The 12,972-nt window shown below is 43.4% G+C and overlaps 3 protein-coding genes across 6 annotated transcripts in view; 1 reads left to right on the top strand and 2 right to left on the bottom strand.

Moving 5' to 3' along the window:
* Nucleotides 1–475: 475 nt before the first annotated feature.
* Nucleotides 476–12,972, bottom strand: part of LOC105383188 (translational regulator orb2) — a 65,556-nt gene continuing 53,059 nt past the window's right edge. For 2 of the 4 annotated variants that reach the window (XM_048624189.1, XM_048624191.1), the window contains 8 exons: nucleotides 10,746–10,859; nucleotides 7,381–7,488; nucleotides 6,142–6,254; nucleotides 5,475–5,685; nucleotides 5,163–5,248; nucleotides 4,182–4,283; nucleotides 1,703–1,807; nucleotides 476–1,201 (listed from right to left, as the gene is read on the bottom strand). In XM_048624189.1, coding sequence (XP_048480146.1) covers nucleotides 1,085–1,201; nucleotides 1,703–1,807; nucleotides 4,182–4,283; nucleotides 5,163–5,248; nucleotides 5,475–5,685; nucleotides 6,142–6,254; nucleotides 7,381–7,488; nucleotides 10,746–10,859 — 956 coding nt within the window. In that variant the 3' untranslated portion in view covers nucleotides 476–1,084. Of the gene's footprint in view, nucleotides 1,202–1,702; nucleotides 1,808–4,181; nucleotides 4,284–5,162; nucleotides 5,249–5,474; nucleotides 5,686–6,141; nucleotides 6,255–7,380; nucleotides 7,510–10,745; nucleotides 10,860–12,972 lie in introns of all 4 variants that reach the window. The other 2 variants (XM_048624188.1, XM_048624190.1) reach the window with 1 other exon arrangement.
* Nucleotides 7,770–10,037, top strand: LOC105381241. The gene is made up of 2 exons (XM_011550927.3): nucleotides 7,770–8,206; nucleotides 9,219–10,037. The coding sequence occupies exons 1-2, from the start codon at nucleotides 8,029–8,031 to the stop codon at nucleotides 9,986–9,988; spliced, it is 948 nt and encodes a 315-aa protein (XP_011549229.1). The 5' UTR covers nucleotides 7,770–8,028; the 3' UTR covers nucleotides 9,989–10,037.
* Nucleotides 8,208–10,464, bottom strand: LOC119691046 (protein ALP1-like). The gene is made up of 2 exons (XM_038107491.2): nucleotides 10,032–10,464; nucleotides 8,208–9,149 (listed from the first exon to the last, which is right to left on the bottom strand). Exons 1-2 carry the CDS (start codon nucleotides 10,331–10,333, stop codon nucleotides 8,270–8,272), a joined length of 1,182 nt encoding a protein of 393 aa, XP_037963419.2. The 5' UTR covers nucleotides 10,334–10,464; the 3' UTR covers nucleotides 8,208–8,269.

Consider the following 12,972-nt stretch of genomic DNA (forward strand, 5'->3'; position numbering starts at 1 on the left):
GACTTTGAGTGCTTTGACAGAGAATGACGGCTACAATGTACTCTGTGACGGCTTCAGTCCGACAGCTAGATTTGGTATTGCCTTACATAAAAACGTTTCCCACAATAACTTTGGGGATAATTGTGTCTCAAACGATTAGCAACCCTAATAACATTAACAATGACGAACGAAGTGATGGTGCAACGCGTTGCAGTAAAATGTTAACTGTAACGACTCTGTCATTGCTAAGTTTAACCTTAACTATTACGATAACCGGGATTTTGATGCAACCCACCCTTAGAATAAATATAAAATAGTTATTATTTTAAGTAGAATTTAGTCAATATTTCACGGTTGCTACATTCTGTACCGATATCCCGACGTGCTTTATTGGGTTTGAAGGGAGTTAGAGCCAGAGGTCCTCAACGTTATTGCAACGGTAACGTAACGTTATTTCAATGGTATCGTTAAATTGATGCAACGTTCACGTAACGTTATTGCAATGGCAACGGTAAAGTTTCGTTATTGCATCCGTAATATTACGTTACTGCAACAAAATTTTATGGTACCGCAGCATCAGTAACGGTAACATACGATACGTTGCTACAACGTTACCGCAACGGCAGTGTTGCCAGGACTTCAGCTCGCAACTGTAGACAGGTGAAGGTTTCTACACATGTCGTAAACATCTCCATCTATCCAATTACTTTAAGACATAAAATAAAACAATAACTTAGAGGCGCAACGGAATCGCAACGTAACGCTTTACAAAGTGACAAAGTTGCTGCATCGTTACTAAAGGTCAAATCACACGTTACTGCTTCAAAAACAGTCATTTGCGAAAGGAGTAGCTTATACACAAAACCACTCCGATAGTAATTAATCTAGACGTACGACGACAATTCTCGCTACAGTAACACGACGATACAGAATCTCACCACGCATCAACTCTGCCACTCTTCATCCGTAACGTATCCGACACGCATCCGACACGCTTCCGACACGCATCCGACGCGCTTCCGACACGTATCCGACACGCATCCGACACGCATCCGACACGCATCCGACACGCTTCCGACGCGCTTCCGACACGCTTCCGTCACGTCTAGCACCAGCGGAACGGCACGGCGCGCGGGCGGTCGGCGCCCTCCTTCACCAGCGGCTTGTGGAACTCGCGCCCCGGACGCGAGTGGATCGTCGCCCAGCAGTGCTCGCAGTAATACTGGAAACAAATATATTGCTTTACAAACAGCCTGAAATAATACTACACACATCAAAATATACAGTATCAGTTAAAAAAAAAAGAATTTCTAGAAGCCGCGGCCGCTACATGGGTTCGTTATCGACGTCGATTAACGCGTTCCACCTATCACAGCGCCATATTTATGGCAAATCGCGAAATAGTGACGTTCATCTACGTCGATAACGAGGGTTCGTTGCGGCGGGTGTGTTGCGGCACTACTTTAAAGAGGCAGAACTTGGATGGATGAGAAATGCTGAACCGAAAGTTATTTACAGCTCCTTCTTACCAATGACCGTTAATCTAGTGACCTGACTGGATTAGGGTCACCAGCACATATAAGCGTAAATGGCCTCTTTTTATTCTGTCAATCAGGCGAGCTCGCAACAGAAGACAAGAAAGGCGATTCGTTCACGTTACGTTTATATGTGCTGTGACCCTAAACCAGCTAGACTAGAGCTCCTCACAAGAGGCGGTACGCACCTGTAGGCAGGTCACGTTGGCGCAGAAGAAGGGCGCGAACTTGGAGCCGCAGCGCGCGCCCGCGCACTCGTCGCACATCTGGTCGTCGAGGACGTACGGCTTCACCTGGAAACAATATATACAAATATATTATTATAGCGATTATATTAAAGATCCACCAACATCAGCAAGCCGTTTACGCTCAGTGAAATTATCTGTGTCATAAAATCACTTAAGACTGGTAAAGCTGCTGGAGTCGACGACATCATGGTGGAGCAAATAAAAGAGTTCGGCCCTGGGACTGTGTCCTGGTTACTTGCCCTTTGCAACAACTGCACTGATTCGGCAAGAATCCCTAAGCCATGGAGGAAAGCAAAAGTTGTAGCGCTCTTAAAGCCGGGTAAGCCTGCTTCTGAAACTAAGAGCTACCGACCAATATCTCTTCTGTGCCATAAATATAAGCTTTTCGAAAGGCTCATCCTTAACCGTCTCACAAGCGAAATAGAGCCAAAACTTATACCTGAACAGGCTGGCTTTAGACCAGGAAAGTCCTGCACCAGTCAGACCTTAAATTTGACTCAATCCATTGAGGATGGTTTTGAAACTGGAAAGGTGACTGGTGTGGTGTTTGTCGACCTATCAGCCGCCTATGACACAGTCAATATAAAGAGACTACTGGTGAAGGTCGGTGTACTCACTAACGATAACAACTTCGTCAAACTTTTAAGTGAGATGCTCCACAACCGCCGTTTCCAAGTTTGCATTAACTCGGAAAAAAGTAGATGGCGCTCTCAGAGAAATGGATTGCCTCAGGGAAGTGTGTTGGCGCCAACTCTTTTTAACATATATACCAACGACCAGCCCCGCGATGCAGGAACAGCTCGATTCCTCTACGCTGACGACCTTGCACTGGCATCGCAGGCAGCTACGTTCGAAGAAGTGGAAGGCACGTTGACTGCAGCTTTGCGGAAGCTGGGTGACTACTACAGTCAAAACGCTTTGAGGCCAAACCCATCAAAAACTCAGTCATGTGCTTTCCACCTACGCAACCACCAGGCAAATCGAGAGCTGGACATAACATGGGAAGGGGTAAAAATCCAGCACTGCTCGTCACCAAAATACCTCGGAGTGACCCTGGATAGATCCCTCACGTACAAAACTCACTGCCAAATCACCAAGAAGAAAGTCAGCTCCCGAAACAACCTTCTGCGACGGCTTACGTCTACCAGCTGGGGCGCCTCTCCGCAAGTTCTACGAACAAGTAGCTTAGCACTCTGCTTCTCAGCTGCCGAATATGCCTGCCCCATATGGGCAAGGTCCGCGCATGCTAGAGAAGTAGATGTTGCTCTTAACGACACAGTTCGTATAGTTACGGGATGCCTCAAACCGACACCGCTCCACAAACTCTACTCTCTGGCTGGGATAGCACCCCCTAGCATACGGCGTAAAGTGGCATGTTCTGTTGAGAAAGCCAAACAAGAATGCGACTCCAGACATCCACTTTACTCACATACTGCCGCACCTTCCCGCCTTAAGAGCCGCAAAGCGTTTCTAAATAGTGAGGTGTCCTTAACGGATGAAAACCCACAAAACGCAAGGCTAAGGCTCTGGAAGGAAAAGCAGCCCCAGGATCCTTTCCTACCTCTTGAGGAAAAACTTGCTCCCGGTAACAGTCTTCCCTGGCACATCTGGAAGACTCTAAATCGGTTGCGAGCAGAGGTAGGCTGCTGCAAGGACAATCTCTGCAAGTGGGGCTATACCGTTGGTACCAACCTATGCGACTGTGGTACCGCCCCCCAGACTATGGAGCATTTACTCTCCTGTCCCCTGTGCCCTTCCATCTGCACACGGGAAGACTTACTCCAGGCCAACCAGAATGCTATCAAAGTTGCTTCTTTTTGGTCTGGACAAATATAAAAAATCGCATTTCACTGACACGAAAGAAGAAGATTAAAGATGCTTTAAAGATGGTAAATTTATTAAAGCAACGGCGAGAAAAAAAGATTGCATGTTTCGTCCGTATTGTCCTCTCATCCTAGGGCATTTTCAAGATTTTGAAACCGATATCCGAGAAACAAAGCTGAAGCTCCTGGAGAGCTACTGTTTACTGACGAAAAACTAATGAATGGGAGCTGTCGTGCAATCAGCACGTTTAATGCAACACGAGATAGAGTCGTGGCTCGCGCAGCAGCGCTCCAAAACTTAGTTTTGCGTCATATAATGACTTCCAGTAGGTAGTCCATGCGTCTCTCAAGTGGGACCTTTAGCTGTTGCTATGAGACGATGATGTCCACCAACCCGCTAATAAAATATTGGTTACATCTACTAAGCGACAATATACCTTATCTGGTTTTAAATAAATTTATGTTTTATGGTAAGTATAATTAGGCCAGCGTGGTGGAACAGGCCTAAAACTCTTCCTTCATTGGAATGAGACCCGTGCCCCCGCAGTGGGGACGTGATGGGTCGTGATGATGAGATAATGATGTTGAATACTGACCTCGACCCGCTTGTCGATGTCGCCGTGCTGCAACTGCACGAAGCGCGCCGAGATGGCCGCGATGTACGACTGCTGGTTCGAGAACGCCACCCGCCCCGCGCCCTGGAATCACACGGAATATGTATGTTACAGAACTGTGGAATACTGCTGAAAGAATGCTCTAAGGCTGGAATATTCTTCAGTTCTCAACGGACGTTCATACAAGTATTCATTTAGGCGTGGAATGCACGCGAGACGCGGGAAAATGGCGTGCCATCCCGCGTGCGGGATGAAATCCGCATGCTGTTTAAAACAGCCTAACAGGGCGTTGAAAACTGTAGAATATTCCAGAATCCATAATGGGTCACCAACAGTCGATTAAGTTTCTTTACTATACCACTACTATGTACTAACTATTCTGTTATTTTGTGAGAGTGTAAATGTTGATGGAGGAGGTCGACAACGGGTGAGGAGCTGTGCTGTTTGATGATCAGCTAAGGTGCGAGAAATTCATGTTTTATTAGTAGTTTAAAATATAACATTAAAGTCGCTAGCTGGCGTGGCGATTGGAAAATTACCATGATGGTATTTTCAGATGACTTTCACAACACAGTTAGAAGTGAAACTAAATTATCGACAGCTGTTACGAGTATTCCATATGTCTGGATAAGCTACATCCACATACTTAATTTTTATTTTTTAATAGGTACTGAATTGATTATACTTTCAAAGCTCAACATCCATGAATTAAGGCTGCTTTTCCACCAGACATGTCTATGCTACGTCGCTATGGATGCTTCTTTTACCAACAATCATTATAATATATGCATAGTTCACATCATCGCAATGCACATTGATACATCTCTGGTGGAAAGGTACCAGGAGGCAGTGGCTGACTGAGGAAGCCTTGGAGTCACAACAGTGGCTAATGCAAGAGATTCTGATGATGATGATAGTGTCGAAGATGATGATGATGATCATGTTGATGATAAGGGTGCTTACTTTAGGGTACTTGAGCTCGGGGTCGGTGTCGATGCCGGCGTAGCACACGCCGCCGTACAGCCGGTCCATTATCATCGCCAGCTCCACTGGAAAACATACAAATAATCATATTATTTACTGGGACACACAAATGTACAGAAGTTGCCGGTTATTCAGATCGAAAATTCACGCTAGGATGAAAAAAGTATGTCCGTGAATTTACCACACCCTGATAATCTATTTTTAACAGTGTCAAGTTGCCCTTATGAATATTATAAAAGGAAGAAGAATTATTATGCGGTTTTTGAGATCTCAGGCCTTTTTAACACTCACCAGCTTTCAGCGGACGTGGTACGCCGCCCACAAACACAGTCTTGCGCGGGTCCAGAGGCATGCTAGCGTCTAGCACAAAGTCTGCATCAGCCAGCCGCCACGGCCGGATCTGCACCGGCTTGTCGCGGATGGTCGGTGACGACACGCAGAGGTAGAGCTTGTCGTCGTCCGTGATGCACGCCTCCATGAGCGCGGCTACTGAACTCTCGTCCTGGAAGGGGAGTGGTGGTGTTAGCTATATTTAAGAACTTATTATTGATGACAAGGTTGCATGTGTTGCGGTCCACCAACCCGCACTAGGCCAGCGTGATAGACTAGGCCTAAAACCCTTCCTTCATTGAAAGGAGACCCGTGCCCCAGCAGTGGGGACGATGATGAATTGTGAGTTGTGATTATGATGATGTTGTTTACGGTTATCATCAGCGACCAAACCGTTGGGAAAATAATTATGATGTCGGAAAGTGGGTCGAAGAGGCGCAAGACGCGCACGTAAAGTCTGCGACAAAAAATAAGTTGCGGCATGTGATATAGCGCGCGCAAAACTTTTGTCACGTCTTGGCGTGGTCGTCTTGCACCCCGTGCTTGGTCTTCTGAGTGGCTAATCTTTTCACTAACCCTCACCGACGCGCTAAGAAGTAATAATAAGATTCTAAGTAGATATACTCACTTGAAACAGTAAAAACGCGTAACCCTTGGGCGGAAAATAACTCTTGCTCTCAGCTTTATGGGGCCAGTCCACCACCAGCGGCCCGAACCGCCGGAACGAGGACGTAATCTCGTCTGGAACATGCACAAAACACTACGTTAGCACGAAATAAATAAATAAATATGTGGGGACATCTCACACACGGCCATCCTACCCCAAGCTAGGCAGAGCCTGTGTTATGGGTATCGGACAGCTGATGTATAAGATTACAAATACATAGATAGATAAATATTAAATATAAATGTCAACACCCAAGACCCGAGTACAAAATATCTGTCATTAAACAAATATCTGCCCCAGCCGGGAATCGAACCCGGGACCTTCGGCATAACAGTCAGGGCCACTAACCACTACACCATTCGGCCGTCCGTCGTATTAAAAACCTATGTTTATGTCGTGCAAAGCTAGAAAACTAAACAAACAAACATTAAAACCTAACATTGCATGACGGCCATAACGTTTTTACCGTTTTAAACAAATTAATACGTGCCATAACCGTGTCCAATTCATCCCTCAGGGATTAAAAATAATGCTTAGCAACCACGATGCAAACATTCTATCCATTTATTTAGCCTTTTAAAAGTAAACACTCATGCTGAAAAGGCATGAAAGGATTATGTTTTATACAATAAAAACTAAACGATTAAATTGAAGTTATTGTTTTGCCAACTGCCCACTAGTGAAAAAATAATAACTGTATGTTTCTGATAAAAAACAAATTGTTTTAATGTTTCTCCGTAACAATTTTATCAATTGCTTTTGCTAGATTAAATTTATGGAGGTTTAAATCTCTGTTTTAATAAATATGTTTTGTGTCTCTAAACGATATGGAAAGGCCACCAGGGTTACAGTGCAAAAATAACAGAGAGTCTAGCTTACCACCCGGCAGTCTAACGGTTCGAATCGGTACCCAAGTAGCTATATTATGACACACACATAGATATTTTATGTTCAGTCTGGGTTAAAAAGACTCAGGTCTTCAAATAGCATTGTCACTGGAGGTGAAGCTACCATACCACCACCACCCAACGATTAACAGCATCGCTAGCCTGTCAAATATCTGTCAGATCCATACAAACTACGTCAGATTTCACAACCAGCGACGCTGCTTAAGGATTGTTAAATGCTAATGTTCGGTGGTAGTAACCCCACAGCTCTCTTTGCCCCAGACTGCACCTAGAAGACAGCAACTCCACTCACCCTCATCAATGTCCGGTGGCAGCCCGCCAACAAACACCTTCCGGCTGAAGCGTTCGCCGTGCTCGGAGCCAGCAGACACCGGGGACGAGCGCGCCGGCGACCCCAGCGCTGACACGCACAGCGACAGACCTGCGCGTCAGACGGGTTAGGTTCATAGGATACGGGGCTTGGGGGGTACTAGCTGTTGAAAGAGGCTGATATATTGACACGCTAAGGCTCAGAGCCCATTTAATCAGCAATGGCAAGCTTTTAGCTCAATAGTTGCATTATAGCGCGCCGACCCTAAGGGCGCCTTCAAATTAGTCGCTAATTGTCGCTCGGAAGGAGCGCGGCTGCAGCGCTGCAGCCGCGCTGCTGTCAAAATCCATATAAATTTTGTAATTTAAGAGCCTGTCCAGACGGAGCGTTTTGCGCGCGTAAGCTTACGCGCGTAGACACTCGCGCGTTCCCGAGGCACTAGAGCTACAAGCACTCCGTCCAGATGCTCTCGCGCGTTTCAAAACTCGCGCGTAAAACGCGTGTCATGCGCCCGACTCTCGACTCGCTCGTTTTACGCGCGAGCGCCGCGCGAGTCGAGATACTCTGGCGGCATTGGAGCGTTCAGTAGTATGCGCGTGTCCATAGAGAGTGGACGTATTTAGATTTGAAATGGAGCGCGATAACTTCGACACCGAACTTTTAATTGAAGAAGTTGAAAAGAGAATAGCCATATGGGATATGGAATCTGCTGATTACGCAAATAGACTCATTAAACGTAGGAATTGGGAAGAAATAGTCGAAATTTTTTGCGAAGCTGGTGATTCCGACGAAAAGAAAAAAACGTTGGGTAAGTGACAATTACTTTATTTAATAAGATTATTTCTTAAACTACGTAGGCTACTACAAACTACTATACCATCTTGTCTTGCCAAGGGATTTTCCCTTCATTTACAAAATAATCAGCGAATCTGTCTCTTATATTCTTAGATCTCGCATTAGGCCTCACTGCCTCACAGTTCAAACTATTTAGGGAAGTTTCGTACAGAGTGTCATCATATCTATAACCATCTCTTAACCTTACGTAATTATGAAGGACACAACAAGCTTTAATGATGTTTTCTGCAAACTCAATGTCAACATTTAATGGTCTATGAAATATTCTCCATTTATTTACCAAAATACCAAAGGAACATTCAATGTAACGCCGGGCTCTGGATAGGCGATAGTTGAAAATTCTTTTTTTGGTTGTTAGAGATTTACCGCAATAAGGGCGCATTACGTTTTCAGATAGACCAAACGCCTCATCACCTACAATCACGTGTGGCAAGGGAGTTGTATCTGTTTGCGATATTGGCTTTGGGTCTGGAATATCTAAAGTTTTGTCGACAAGTTTTTTATACAAAACGGAGTCTTTGAAAATTGTGGAGTCACTACTTTTGCCATATGCGCCGATATCTACAGAAATAAAACAATAATTTGCATCGCATACAGCCAATAAAACAGTTGAAAAATAATTCTTATAGTTATAGAAAAGAGACCCAGAATGGTCAGGCTTTATGATACGGAAATGCTTGCCATCTACGGCGCCGATACAATTTGGAAAATGTGTATACTTTTGGAATTGTTTTGAAATCTCTTCCCATTCTGCTTTCGTAGGTTCCCTCATCACTATATTTTGCAGTTTTAGCCATATGACGTAACAAGTTTTCTGTACTATTTCGATAATTGTCGACTTTCCCAATCTGTAGGCATAATGCAAGTCCGCAAAATAACATCCTGTAGCCAAATATCTGAAAAAAAAATGTTATTAAATATAAATATTTAGTAAGGTCGTTTCAATATTTTTTTTATTATTTCAGGAATGTTATTGCAAAAGAAGTGGAAAGGATTGCGTGATGGCTTTGTCAGAGAAATGAAAAGGATAAAAACCACACCGTCTGGATCAAAAGCCAGCAAAAATAAATATATATATTTTGAACGTTTGATGTTCCTCGAACGATCGACACGCAATAAAACTACTGATAGCAACATCGTTTCCTCGCCTGCTGCACCTGAAGAACAAGACATTTCTGGCGACGGGGAAGATGTTATGAGACCTCCAGTTAGCCAGCCGAAAAAGAAAAAAAAAATGAACGCAGCCGATGAGGAATTTCTTGCCATTATAAGCAAAAATTTAGCACCTAGAAATCAGCCACAAACATCGGAGTCTGATGATGATAAACTATTTTGTTTGTCACTGCATAAGGAGCTTATTAAAGTACCTGAAGAAATGAGGCTTCAAGCTAAAATTGATTTAATGAATGTGCTCCAAAAAGCTCAACGAGCCCCATGTCATTCACCTTCACATTATATTCCTTCACCTGCACCTTCACCACAATATAATCACCAAGCAGGAATGACACACCGCGGACAAAGAGGATTTTTTAACGATACAGGATATAACGAAACAGACCCTTCAGCATCTTCGTTTTCACGTTATTGCACTGGACAACGCAATTCCCAATCTAACCCATCACCGGCGTCTAACTACAATAACCCATCACCGGCGTCTAACTACAATAACCCATCACCGGCGTCTACTCAAGATTCCCAAGAGAGTGAATTGATGGAGCTATACCGAGATTGTTAAATTGATTAAGGGAAAAAAGTATAAAAATAATAAATATTATTACCTCAAAGTAATCACGAGTTTTTCTTCGGCAGAAACAGTATCCTTTAGCACATAGATTCTGTTGGGTGTCAAATCATCTTGTATAAGTTTTAGCAAATCATCGAACGATGTTACTGACATCCGGAAGTAATTGAAAAACTTTTCGTTGTGTTCTCTCAGCTTTGGGTATAATGTTATAAACATACTTTGCGTCATTCTGTCTCGTAGAATTGGATGCACGTTAAATCTTCGACTTTCTCTACGTTTACGACGTTTCCATCGACGGTACGCAAGCCACAACACAACCGCTGTGAGAGGCTCCATTTTTAAAACTGGCTGAATCCGTCCGCCAGACACCGCGCGTAGCAACGCGCGTAAAACGCAGCATCTGGACGCAACATAAATTGAAACGCGCGAGAGCTTACGCGCGCAAAACGCTCCGTCTGGACAGGCTCTAAAAGATGCGCGACTGCAGCGCCGCAGCAGTAATTTTCTAAATCTCATCTGTTCCACAATGCTATCACAATAAGGACCAGTATTACGTGTACCTGCAGTGCTGAGCCTGTTAACCCCGCTAGATGGCGTAAAAACGTTAAAACCAACCTCGCTCTTATAGCTATGACAATAAGGACCACATATTTTATATTTTCTAACTCAGAAAGACTGACGAATAATTCCGCTGTACCCCGCTAGATGGCGTGTTAATGTAAAAACCATCACAATAAAGATCCCGTACCTGCAGCACTCAGCCTGTTGACCACGTCCTGCGTCTGGTCGGGGCCGGGGGGCGAGCCCGCGCCCGCCGCCGCCACCGCCGCCTCCTCCACGCCCGGGAAGAATGGGGACTTGCCTGCGACAAGGGGAGATAAATGTTAGGTATTTTGGAAATGTAGGTGGTAGGTGATCGCTTCACCACAAGAAATTTCATCGAAATATCCCACCAACCAAGGAAGTCTGGAAGAAATCGCTCTAAAGCGAAAAGACCGTCATTTATACATTATGTGTTAGATTAAGTTTTTTGAAATTGCGTCCGTGTGTTTGTGTATTATTAAAGAATACCTACCTTATTTTATGAAAGTGTAAAGAATTATTTATTTTGCATTTTATTTATCTGGTTACCTTATGTGACAACCCTAGCGCCCTACCAGGTGTCGGTACCTATTTAGAAGGTACTATGTCAGCTTTGTTAGTAGCTATATGTTTTGGTACCTTATCACCAGTTCAATGAAATTTAATTGGTACTGGCTTATGAGTAAAGCGCCATTTACACGATGCAAGTTTTTGACGACCGAATGGCGTAGTGGTTAGTGACCCTGACTACTGACCCGATGGTCCCGGGTTCGATTCCCGGTTGGGGTAGATATTTGTTTAAACACAGATATTTGTTCTCGGGTCTTGGATGTGCCTGTAAAATGGCAATAGGCCCGCCCCCTATTACATTGGGACTAACATAACACTCTGGCGAAAAGTGGGTGCAGCAATGCACCTCTGCCTACCCCGCAAGGGAGTACATTAGTACAAGGCGTGAGTGCGTGTTTTTTTTTTTATGTTTCTTGTTGCATACAATTAAATTGAAGCAATACATTATTTGTATGGTTGAGACCATACGAGTCTGTGGTTTAGACTTCAATTTAATTGTATACAAGAGGCAAGAAACTTGCACAGTCTGAATGTCGCTTCAGACGAGGTACAAAAAGTGTACAGTTAATGTCAGTTCATGAATTTGCCGGAAACCTTTTCAGATACAAAACAATGATCATTAGACCGTAGCCTAACAAGTCACAATCACAGTAGTCAATGGTTGTCGTAATACCAAGTGTTTGGCTGCAAGCCAGACGAATATAGGGCGGGTGACATCAAAACAAGCCATAAGTAATAAGTATTCATTATTCTGAGTAACATTTTATACGGGCAGAATACTTCCTGGGGATTCGCAGTGGGAAATATGTTTTTATAGCCTTATTTGAGATTATAGTTGTTTTGTGTAAGGTTCTATTGGAGTTTAAATAAACCACAATCACAGGAACTTCCTAAGGGTTTGTAGAAGTTGTTTAATTGATGCAAAAATGCTAAATAAAACACATCAAGTTAAGAATTTATACTTTGACTGCACACTCGCACCAATGTGATGCCATGATTTTACATAGGTACCTATATACTATAATGATCGATCGATGTTATATGTACCTATAAGTAGGTAATTCTTTGAGTAACCTATTTTTGTGTGAAAGTAAATAATAATTTAGGACCTAAGTAGTAAGTAAATAGATCTACCTTTAGTCAACAAAAACAACAATGTTAACACCCTTACGCAGACAGCAGTGAGCAAACAATTTAAATCTCAAATTTATAACAACTATTTTCTTACCGCGGCATAAAAAGCTAAATTACCAAACAGGAAGGAGTTCCGATAGGATATCCGCCCTAAATCAAATCATTGGCATATCCGACCAACGAATAGGGATACTAAATATGATCCAGAATAAGAGCAATGACCCCGTGGCCCTCTGGACTAGGGTCACAGGTCATGCAGGGTCGTTGGGAGGTCAAAATTCATTTTAGAGCTAAACCTAAACCTCGTTTTAGCTAAGATGATTCATTTGATGTTATGGAGACGTTTTGAGTTTTACGGTTTTAAGGCTGTCACTAAAGCTAGAAGAAAATCAGAATCTGTCAAATCTAGTGAGGGGGGGTTGAGGTATGCGGGGCGTTCTCCGGACAATGACATGAAATTTTAACATAGTACTCGAAAACATTAAAGTGAAGACATGCCACTTTGTTAAACATATACTAAGTAAGTAATATTGTTTTGTAAGTGATACGAAAATATTTATTTTTATTTGAAAGAATTTTTAATATTTAATCATTAATTATAAAAAGTTTTGCCCGTGCCGATATTTATACAGGTTGTTGCAAAAAGGGTATACTAAACTAAGCCGAAACCTACGTGTGCAGCATGTTAT

Source organism: Plutella xylostella, chromosome 11 (genome assembly GCF_932276165.1).
Source record: "Plutella xylostella chromosome 11, ilPluXylo3.1, whole genome shotgun sequence".
In the NCBI taxonomy this organism is placed as follows: domain Eukaryota; kingdom Metazoa; phylum Arthropoda; class Insecta; order Lepidoptera; family Plutellidae; genus Plutella; species Plutella xylostella.

Excerpts from the sequence above, each read along its gene's own strand:
- LOC105381241 (XM_011550927.3), top strand. The coding sequence starts at position 8,029 with ATGGAGCGCGATAACTTCGACACCGAACTTTTAATTGAAGAAGTTGAA. Across the intron at positions 8,207-9,218 it reads CGAAAAGAAAAAAACGTTGG|GAATGTTATTGCAAAAGAAG; the intron begins GTAAGTGACAAT and ends TTATTATTTCAG.
- LOC119691046 (XM_038107491.2), bottom strand. The coding sequence starts at position 10,333 with ATGGAGCCTCTCACAGCGGTTGTGTTGTGGCTTGCGTACCGTCGATGG. Across the intron at positions 9,150-10,031 it reads AAACTCGTGATTACTTTGAG|ATATTTGGCTACAGGATGTT; the intron begins GTAATAATATTT and ends TTTTTTTTTCAG.